The sequence below is a fragment of the Branchiostoma lanceolatum genome, chromosome 1 (assembly GCF_035083965.1).
Source record: "Branchiostoma lanceolatum isolate klBraLanc5 chromosome 1, klBraLanc5.hap2, whole genome shotgun sequence".
Taxonomy (NCBI): Eukaryota; Metazoa; Chordata; class Leptocardii; order Amphioxiformes; family Branchiostomatidae; genus Branchiostoma; species Branchiostoma lanceolatum.
The window spans coordinates 501495-512445 of NC_089722.1; the positions used below are offsets into that span (position 1 = coordinate 501495).

The following is a 10951-nucleotide window of genomic DNA, read 5'->3' on the forward strand; positions in this document are numbered from 1 at the left end:
ATCGGGTCTGTATTCAGCTCAAGTTCGTTTGTAAGTGTGAGCACTTCATTGCTTGTATCGTTGTTTTCCTTTTTTATGATTAAGTCCAGTCCAGAACTTTGCAGTGAGGCGCCAGGATTTGAGGTCTTTGTTGACATTGTTTCAGCGTTCAAGGTCGGAACGTTCTCTTGCAAGGTAGCTGTCTCCTGTTCTCGTCCAGGTATGGTCATTTCGTTTGGGGAACTGACTTCTGACTCTCTCTCCAACTGACGATATTCCTCCAAAATCACGTCATAACAAGATTCCAACGGCAATGTACTATACCCCGTAGGTATAGCAGTGATTGGCAGAACGGGTGGGGTAGCTGCCACCTAACCCGGTCAGTGGGCGCTAATCATGACACTTTCCCCCTACACATCTGGAGGTTGTTTTCCCACTGGTCCAGGGCTCGGCAGACCCGCATTCCTTTACATTTTTGTCGTTTCCCACTATGTTTTGTACTAATCTTGGGTTAACTCTTTCGCTCTGTCCTAGAAATTTAATATGATATGACAGGTCATCTTTATTCCATGCATACCATAAAAAATGCTACTATATATAAAAAAACAACTGCTGGGGTGAAAGTGTAGGTCAAAGGTCTTCCTGTTTGGCGGGAACTGGCTCAGCCTTCAGACCCTTCTTTGTCTTAAGCTTACATACCTTAGTCTTCTGTGTATCATGGCCACAAGACCAAAGTCTTTGCGCGTAAAACGCAGCAACAGACGCAGTGACTTCGAGTATGACAATTTGTGGAGCCCCCCAAACACACGTGTTCGGAAGCAGACCCCACAGGAGGAGTCTGACGAATGGCCCATTCTTGAAGTGACAAGAAAGGTGGATGAAAACCACGTGGAAGTGAAATGGGCCCCTACAAAAGGCCGACGATTTCCAAACAGCATTGTAGACTTGCGCTACAATGCACCACTCCGGAAACGTTTGGAGAGGAATGGGAGCAATCCCCACATGAAAGGTAAGGCAGGGAATTCCAAATCTATGAAGTTTCATCAGTACCAGTAAGATTGTCATTCATCTTATAGCAGGTATAAAGATTCTAAGAGGCAGAGCATTATGATATCCAATAAAAACGTTTGTACTCTTATTCTAAATAGTCAACAGCATCCATTTGCCTGTGATCATGGCACTTTAATGTTCTTATCATTGACCTTTGACTTATACAGCTCTTCATGGAGACCAGATGATGCTGTCTCACCTGCCAAGAGACCTCAGGATCCTACAACAGCACATCTATGATAAGTAGGTCTTATTTTTAATATCATCTGGAGGGTTACATTGTAAAAGATGGATTTATAAGTCCATCTTGGATTGACACTTTTAGTCCCAATCCTATTACATTTAAAAGCTACCAAGTTCACCTACCACTGAATATGATGCATCTTATTATTCTTACAACTATATTTTCCCTCTAACAGCCTTGGCTACCACCGCACTGCATCGCGGCAGCTTGGCCATCAGCGGCGGGTAACCGTTGTGATCCCATTCCCTAAACAGAGCTTCGTTGGCCATTTCCTCCAGGGCTTGTCACTGCCACTGTGTCAGGAGCTCTTGGAGGAAAAGCCACTGGAGAACTGTTTCAGGGAACGGGCTCTCAAGGTCACACCTGAGTACATGACGGAGCTGGACAATCTTCTTGGGGATGGTTGGGATGTGAGGACATTCGACACAAACACCGTATGCAGAGTGATCAGACAGGACAACATCAGCATCGGGTGGGGCTACCACAAGAGGAAATTCTATTCCCATCGTAACTGCCCAAGGTGATAATAAAACATATTGACTCCATCTCTACATGTATGTATAGAATTCAGAGAGCACTCTTTGTCATTTTATATACAGCAAACTTAGAACTACATTCTAGGTTGATCCTTAGTAGTAACAATATATTTACATATATGTATATTCACACAATCTGAAATGCTCAAAACACTGGATAGTAAATACACAAAGTACATGTATATACAGAACTAGAATTTAGAAAGCACTCTGTCATTTTATGCACAGCAAACCAAATCTCAGAACAAACTACATTCTAGGTTGGACCTAGTATTAACAATTTATATATATATACATATATCTATATTCACACACTCTGAAATGCTTGAAACAGATGGTAAATACAGAATATTTACATCTTTGAGGTACACCTACATTTTGAATACATATCACGGAATAACATAAGTTCCCTTTTATCTTTGTACAGGTGTAATTGGACAGATCAATCGGCATCTGCAAGGCCTGTAAAATGCTCACCCGAAATGAAGTACATTGTAGGTGAACCTGAGCTACACTTCACTTTCACAAGAAGGAGGGGTCACTGGATGGCAGGAATGGCTTAAATGAAAAAGGTATAGTTGTTATTCTTACTTTTCACAGTTAAAATTGTCATGTTGATTATGCCATAGTTACAAGTACAGCCTTGCATTTCTCCAGATAGTTTTATCAGTTGTTTCTAAAGTCTAACAGATATGAATATATGTTGATATTTTACAGGTCATCCTGGTCCCCGTCGTACACAACGCGGTTATCATCTTCATCGACATCAGGCTCAGGAGTCTCAGGAGGCTCAGGGTCGGAGTCATTGTCACTGAAGCCTGTGTCGGAAGAGTTGTCGTCCTCGTCTTCCTGTACGCGGTTCTGGCCCCAAGGCCGCTTCTTTCTCTCCCCAATGCCATGCATGGCGGCAAATGTGTCTCTATTCTCCATTTGCATCAACTGAAAAGACATACAGTTCAAAGTTGAAGAAATAGATCACCTTTGATTATTCAAATCATTTAAGCATATCAGTAGTTTGCATTGTAATTCTTAATAGTGGCCTACCAAACAGAAAGGGTCTTAATTTACAACTGGGCCATGTGGATACTTCTCTGTTAAATACAGAAGTATTATTCTGTGTAATGTGTTGGTGTAGTTCCTTCACAAAATCATTTTGTGAAATGAGATGTATAGTTGCCATTGGATGATGATGATGATGATAATTATCATGGGATAAATGTAATGAGAGGTACCTGTTCTGCCCACTTGCTTTTGTAACGTCCCCCACCCTTCTGAGTTGCGAGATGATAGCGCCTTGTTTGGACGTGGTTCTTCTTCTCTATCGTCTCGCAATTGACATAGTGCAGAAAGGGGTGGGCAGCCATTTGGTCTCCGGCATGGGCACCAAAGTCTGAAACACAGTTGACATCCTGTCAAATACATCAACTATGATAATCCATGTGGAGGGTACATTAAGCACTAGCTGTCATAGATAAAATACAAATAAAATGGATCAGGTGATATTGCAACTGTGCAGCTGACCTTTGAGTACTACAGTAACAGTTTGTGTTCATTGCTTGGAGGTATACGTAGTGCAGCAAGAGATATGAACATTATCATTGAATACTAAAGTATACTACTACTCAAAACTAAGATTACTTACAGTGGATGTATGGTGTTATGTCCTCAATGTAAGTTGTGTCTCTGAATCTTTCGCACCAACTGGTTGCAGCCTCTTTATAGCCGGGGTTCAGTTCTGGATGGCGCTGCATGTCAGTTACCTTTGAGAAATCCTGCAGAAAATAATTGTTTGAAATCATGCTTGACATATTCTGAGTGATCATGTTGTAGCTAACTGATGTAGCTAAGAATGCTTGAAACAGGGTTATGTAAAGTTTTTTCCAGAGAACCTTGCAAGTTGGCGGGAATATCAAATGCTCAGTTTGTTCACACCCTAACCCACACAAGTGATTTGTACGGGGAATACAAGTTCCTTGTCATGCGTTACACTCAAAATTGACTAAAGCAAGCTTCAGAACAGCTATAAATTAAATATACCTTCCACAGCTGCATGATGTCTGCCACCCTTATTTCTGTCTGGCCATCATCATCACCAACATGCCTGTTTGGAAGGGTGACCTGCACAGTGCACATATAAAGAACTTGAACTATTGTGCTTTGTTATTTTCATTCCATTTAGTCTTTAAAACCAACGTCTCTGACTTATGCCATTTAAAAGATAGATAAATGATTTTTTTTTTAACTTGCCATTGCATCTTCTCCCAGCAGCCTCTTGAGCCTTGCGATCCTTTCAGCATTACGCCACGGCACTGACTGGTTCATGCTTCTCAGAACAGCTGCCGCTTGTGGGCCTTGTAAGGCATCAATTGAAATCTGGCCTGTATTGCCAATGTCATTGATGATAGCTGACATGTGGTCCGGCAGACTCTTTATCACGGTCTTCAACTCCTTTGCTGTGAAACAAAATATCAGTGTGAGATGAAATATTGGCAAACTTCACTTAGTCAATTTCTGTTGTCATAATAAATCACCCACAGAAGTTGCCAGCAAAACTTACCAGTCAGCGTTTTCCACTTGTAGGTGTCGGGCCCCTGAGTTGTACCTTCCTTTCTGATGTAGAAGTTGACACCAATATCGCTCATTGCCTTTTCCAGGGCAGCAGTCCGACCCTGGTCAATGGTCCAGCTAATGAACTTAAAAGGAAAAATTGGATTCCCTTAAGTTGGCTATCACAATCATCATCATCATCGGTCCACGTGTTTTAGCTATTAGAGTTTCCTACGTTTGCTCGTTATTGTTGCCTACCTTTACATCTGAATATCTAGTATTGAATGTCAAGATTAACTGACAGCAGTCTTGTATTTCTATTGTACTCTGAAATGATCACTGAAAGAATAGCTTTCTCCTCAGAGCTAAACATGGTTCAGAATAATCTAAACTGAACAGTCAAAATGTTTGAAAATGCATTCTGTTAGGCATGACTGTGAGGTACTTTAACTTAGATACAAGTGTTGGTAATCTGAATTTAGTATTTTAGCTTGTAGAACAGATGTATACTGTCATTCTTGGCAATGACATATCTTCTATGTTTTGGTTAGTTATTACTTTTCTTGTAAAATGATGAATGTGATATATCTGACAATGAAATAAAAATCACAATATCATCACACACTACCTGGTTTAGGAGTTTGCCTCCAATCCTCAGGAACCTGAAAAAAATTGTCTGTGTTATTTAGATGCTTGAAAAGTATAATATATACTATTGCTATACCACAATTTCAAATGACAACAATTACTGTAGTAAGTGCAGTTGCTGCACTTGGATTTCACTAAAAGACAAATTTCTTACGTACGTGTGTAGAGTGTCTATAATGATGTTCCCCCATGGAATCTTGAACACAGGGAGATGCTTGTGGCCACACTGGTTTCTTCTGTCCCTGTAGTGCATCTGGGCTTTCTCGTGCGTTCTGAGGTCGAATCCTGAAAGTAGCAACAAGTCCATGATGACCAATTTCAACAATGTTTAAAATGCCAAGATAATATGCAGCAGGAAGATTAAACTCTATCTCAAAGCAGTTTAAGTACAATAAAAACCCTTACACTGTTTGAGTTATAAATACATGTACCCTTACCCTGTCTGAAGTGTGCTATGTTCTCCTTATTACAGTAGCACAGCACGCAGAAGTAGTCACCTGTGAGAGATTTAGGGTAAAAAATATGTTTAAAAGATGACAGGCGTGGCATGTATCATATTCAAGAAATGGTAATACCTGTAACTACAAGCTAGTTACCTATATATAATTTTTTTTCTACATTAGTTTAACATTAAAAAATACATTGTGTTTTGTCACTGTAAATGTTTCCTCTAGACAATCAGCCATGCTGCCTGAGAGACTGTGTAGTGTTCTGTAACACTTGCTAGTAAATAAATAAATAAGCATTTAAAAAAAACAATCCATTAATATGTAACGTTACTGGTTTTTCTAGAAATTGGAAATAGCTGCTCCTACCAGTTGGGCCAACAAGCCCCATCATAATGGCCAGGGCCTTCCAGTCACTAACAACATACCTGTAAGGAAAGAGGTGTTCAATTAACAAGTGAAGTCAAGTCAAGGCCTTTATTTTACTCGAAATGCCTGTTTGGCTAACATGGCCATACATAACCATACACAAGTTAAGGACATGTATATGCGAACCTTGACAAGAGCTCTTAAAAGATGTATAAACACGAAGAACACATACCAGTTGATTCTAACATGCTTCTGTACGCCTTCGATCTCGACGAACACTCCATTCTCTTGAATGTCCTCCATCTCTCTGAACACTCTGGCACCTACCCTAACCTGCTCCTCATAATCTTCCTTCCCTGCAGTAGAACAGACAAGGAGTTCCTGTCAGTATGTATCACCAATATACAGAGGTACACGCTCACACACATAAACATACAAACACACAACACACAACACACATACACACACACACACACACACACTCACACATACAAAACAAACACACACAATGCACAAACACACACACAAAATGCACAAACACACACACAAAATGCACACACACACATCACATATGTAGCATACCTTGCACTAAAATAATCTTTAGACATGATTATCATTAGAATATACACCTACCACTGTATAAGAATACACAGTACTCTTCCTTCACGGTGCGGGGATGCTTCTGGGCTTCCGCTAAACTCCGGACGGGGGTAATACAGGCCATCACAGCTCCAATGATGTTATTTTTGGCCTGTGGCCTTCCGTCCAAGCCATAGCGGAAGCTGACCACGGGCTCCTCTCCTTGGAGTAGGTGTTGGTTGGCAGGCATCGTCAGATGGTGTTTGATGATGTCTGCCACACTCCGTGAAGCACCATTTCCATCCCTAGCCTGTTGAGTAAATTTTGTAACCAAAGATTAGCATCATTATTTTCAGAAGAGTCATATTGTACTGTTACTTATTTGGAGAGATGCTACATGTAATAACTTCAGCACAGTATGTACATTACAGGTGGTAAGCATGCACACAGTGAGTTAATGGGGATAAGATAATGCATTCTACCATGGGACATTACAGCTACATGTAAAACTAAACTTGTATTACTACTACCTAAGATTTACTAAATCTCATGGACATGCAAAAGACGAGTGGAATAGTAAACTTAGCTGTGACAATAAAAATATCAAAGGACTTGACATCATACATTTTCCTCCAGCTGGTAAGGGATGAAGCTGTTTTGTTCCCCTCTCTCTTGTTTCATCCAGCCTATGGGTGGGATCGTGTCCTTGAACTTCATGTGAAGTTCGTGCCACCAGACATCTGAGACAGTAGCCTGGTCCTTAAAGTGGACACACCACTTGACCAGGTCTTTTGTCTCCTCTGTCTGGTGGCGGTAGCCTCTGCCTTTTGGGGAGCGGTCACCTGGAGGTGGCTGACCTCTGCGATCGTTGGGACCCTGGGGCCATTCCACGTCAATGGAAATCCCGTCATCTGTCCTGAAGTTGACCTAGAAATGAAAAAATAGAGAAAATAACTGTTCAACATTCTCGTCAACACAAGAGGTTTCTAAAATATTCAGACATTTCTAAGATATTCAAAAAGATGTCAGAAATCAATATTCAATTCAGTATGACATGAAATTAGACTTACATTTGCTTTGACCACATTATCTGGTAAATTGTCAAAAGAAGGCTCAACGAAATCTTCCCTCAGCATTGTTTTCTTGTTCTGTAGCTGTCTTTTCTTCAGGGAAGACCAAGGATTTAGTTGTCTGCTAGCTCTCAGGGGTAGGTTTCTCTGGATGGCTTGTCTTAGCTCTAGGTTTCTCTGGATGGCTTGTCTTTGCCCCTCAACTTCTGGTACATCCTCAGCTCTTGCTCTCTTTCTGGGACGGGCTCCCAACTCCTGGATTTGTTGGTCTTTCTCCAGGAGTTGTTCCCTCAGCCTCACTACCTCTCTCTCTTTCTCTCCCAGTCCCTCCCTCAACTGCTGTTTCTGCTGCACCAGGCCATGTACTTCTCTCTCCTTCTGCCTCAGTCCCTCCCTCAACTGCTGTTCCTGCTGCACCAGGCCATGTATAATATTCGCCTGACGTTGAATTTCGGCTGCCAATACCTCATTTCTTTGTACAAGATAGAATACATTGGGACTGCACCCCGCCATGGCCTGTTCCAGTGCAGAACCCGCCTAAAATGAACGTTTGGAGTTTTGCGCGCAAAATTCCTCATTTCGTCACACCCGCGTCTTTCCTGGGTCAAAGGGTCCACCCTTACGTCAATCAAGTTTTGAAGCCCAAAAGGTGTAGGCTTCCAGCAAAGAAATGGTCGCTGAAACGATGTAAGAATCGTTGTGCCCCCCTCCCCCTTCAATGTTTTCCTCGCCTACATCGACATTATGACCCAGGAAAGACTGTAATGGACAGAGGACAAAACTAGACAACCTCTTACTTAAAGAAGCCTTCACCTACTATGTTGTGACCTAAAAACTTAGCGTTGAAACTTTAAAAAAAGACCAAAAACACAACGTTTTCTGTAGTAAACTTTACTTGCCTCTGTCTCTCGCTATGTTTTGGTTGACCACCATCTTGAATCGCATTGAATTGTGGGATAAAGCTTATTGTAACTAGGCAACACACTTTCCATGAGTTTTGGTGAACATTAAATTGCACTGACAAGGCAGGCGTGGCCTAAGTCTGGCAGGCTAAGGGTCGCCGGCTGTGCCCTCGCCTAGGCGCGCCTGTCAGTATTTACCGCTGGGGAGTCCCATGTGGACCTCCGTGCTAAATTGGGAACTTTGCTAGCTGGCCACTGGTAAATCTTGTTATGCCTAAGGATACTGACCAACCTGTCCTTGATGCTGTTCTCTTTGTCCAGGTTTTGAATCCTCCTGTTGAGTTCAAATATCAGCTCCTCCATATTCAGCCTGGAGAGGACTGCTATGGTCACCACGCGCGAGAGGCCACAGATTAACTCCTGTTGTCTGGACATGCTGAAGGACATTCATGATAAAAGAAACACGTATTATATATATCATGACCAGCCCGATGCTCACGGTTGTTAGAGTATAGTATACAGTATACCTACGGCATCCCCTCGTATAACTTGTAAAAACTTGGCGTATAACTATATGGCGTATAACTATATGGCGCTCCTTTATCACGCATACCCCTCGAATGCGAAGTTAATCTTGATTAAAACTAGTCCGTGTTTTGTTGTAGGACGCCCCCCTCCCACATTAGCATTAACCTGCTGTATTGAGCCATTTGCGAAGAAATACCGCACGTTGAAATCTATTCTGGGTTGATAAGGTCCACCCTACCTGGTTTACAGCCACACCGGCGTAAGAGGGACGGCGGGTAAAATATTTCTTCCCTTTAAGTGAAGTTGGAGCCAAGACGTCTCGGAGTTCTAACTAATATGGCTGACGTGGTGTCAAGTGAAATACGTGACTTGCCAAACACATGAGAGGTCATGACCTCAGCAATTATTTGGCTTGGTATACGCGCCAAATTGGTGCGCTGTGCCAAATGCATGAGCCACGCGGCCCGCATGGCGGTTTCGAATAAGCTGAATACACAATTTTGCTCGGCTAGTACACCGAATACACAGATTACTTCAAAATATGTTAGTCTAATCAAGTAAAAGCTAAAATTGTCCAAATCATGGACAGACAATTTCGCAGAAGACATAGGGCTGGTCGCCAATTTTAGCGCCGACAGCGTATTGAACAATAATGACCCTTAAACTTTAAGCTACAGTCACCCCTGACCTTAAGTCTTAGAACATAGAACCTAATTCGGTCTGATATAAAGAGTTATAGAGCACCTTAATCGGTCTGATATGCAGTGCATCTTAAAGTAGCACAGTTTTAGCTCAGATATGAACGTAATCATACTTAAATTCAAAATTCATTAGAGGGAAATGTATTACATTTATCATTATCACAAATGTGTTCTATTTTCTTAAATATATATCACTGCACGAAATACGGATAGGTACAGGGCTTTTTCTGTATTTGGTTAAAAGAAAATGGCGGATACAGGCGGATCCAACAACGAATTCGTAGCGGATTCGACTAAGGCGCAACGTGATCCGGAACCTCCGATCCGGAGGAATCCGAAAATAAGGAATTTTTTTCGACGGATACGGAGCCGTACACTCTACGGAAATGCCGCAGATCCTGACGGATACGTACAGGGATTTTTCTGTAATTTGTTAAAAGAAAATGGAGGATACATGCGGTTCCGACAAAGAATACGTAACAGATCCGGATAGGGAGAAACGAGATCCGGAACCTCGGATCCGAAAGAATACGAAAATAGAGATTTTCGACGGATACGGGCCCGTACACTGCACGAAATTGCCCGAGATCCTGACAGATACGTACAGTCATTTTTCTACATGTATATTGTTGGTGGATGCAGGTGGATCCGATGATCCGGAACCCTGGATCCGACAGAACAGAATCTTTGATAATACAGATTCTACGCTGGAATCTTTGCTATAAGTTCTCGACGGCATATGATGCAATATGTATATGTCATAAAATTCTTTTGGGTATCGGTAGAACACGTCCCGTAAAATCTCTTATCTTTTATCTCTTCGTCGCCAAATGTTTGGTGCTTCACCTGATAGGTCAATGAATATGCTAAGCACATGGCAGTTTTTAATGTGTATCAGATGTGTATCGGTGTCTTAATGTGGTTCAAGAATTTTGATATATTACTTACTTTTGTCCTATTTTAGAAATAAAGTAATATGCGCCAAAAATAGTTACTCAAGCAACTGGATAAAATTTTGAAACAGACGTTTCAGACAGCATCCGCTGTCTTTCGTCAGTGAATAATAGTTCAAGACAATGTTTAGTACAGTAACTAAATGCTGTTCGTCCGGGAGTGGTGGTGGGTAGTGCATTACCCCAAGTGCCTGAAAGTACATTTAGTCACTGTACTAAAACAACTGTAGCTAATTGAACTATTAGCACAAACCTTGTCTTGAATTAATCTTCTTGTCAAGACTTCGTCAAGACATCCTAAATTGTCTTAACCTCATTAACATATCCATTCAGAGTTTCCCATCCTATCAATTCAATTTCAATTTAGTATTTTACCAGGGGACATCTCAGATCTACGGA

General features: G+C 41.6%; 2 protein-coding genes across 2 annotated transcripts; one reads left to right on the plus strand and one right to left on the minus strand.

The window, feature by feature from the left end:
* The first annotated feature begins 276 nt into the window (after window positions 1-276).
* LOC136428535 (uncharacterized) lies at window positions 277-4978 on the plus strand. Its single transcript, XM_066418126.1, has 5 exons — window positions 277-988; window positions 1197-1272; window positions 1449-1793; window positions 2237-2381; window positions 2527-4978. The coding sequence occupies exons 1-4, from the start codon at window positions 697-699 to the stop codon at window positions 2370-2372; spliced, it is 849 nt and encodes a 282-aa protein (XP_066274223.1). The 5' UTR covers window positions 277-696; the 3' UTR covers window positions 2373-2381; window positions 2527-4978.
* Window positions 1742-8644, minus strand: LOC136428525 (uncharacterized). Its single transcript, XM_066418113.1, has 14 exons — window positions 7469-8644; window positions 7023-7325; window positions 6453-6708; window positions 6052-6175; window positions 5820-5878; window positions 5442-5501; window positions 5163-5289; window positions 4985-5018; window positions 4367-4502; window positions 4057-4262; window positions 3847-3927; window positions 3452-3581; window positions 3042-3199; window positions 1742-2748 (listed from the first exon to the last, which is right to left on the minus strand). The coding sequence occupies exons 1-14, from the start codon at window positions 7979-7981 to the stop codon at window positions 2521-2523; spliced, it is 2415 nt and encodes an 804-aa protein (XP_066274210.1). The 5' UTR covers window positions 7982-8644; the 3' UTR covers window positions 1742-2520.
* Window positions 8645-10951: the final 2307 nt, after the last annotated feature.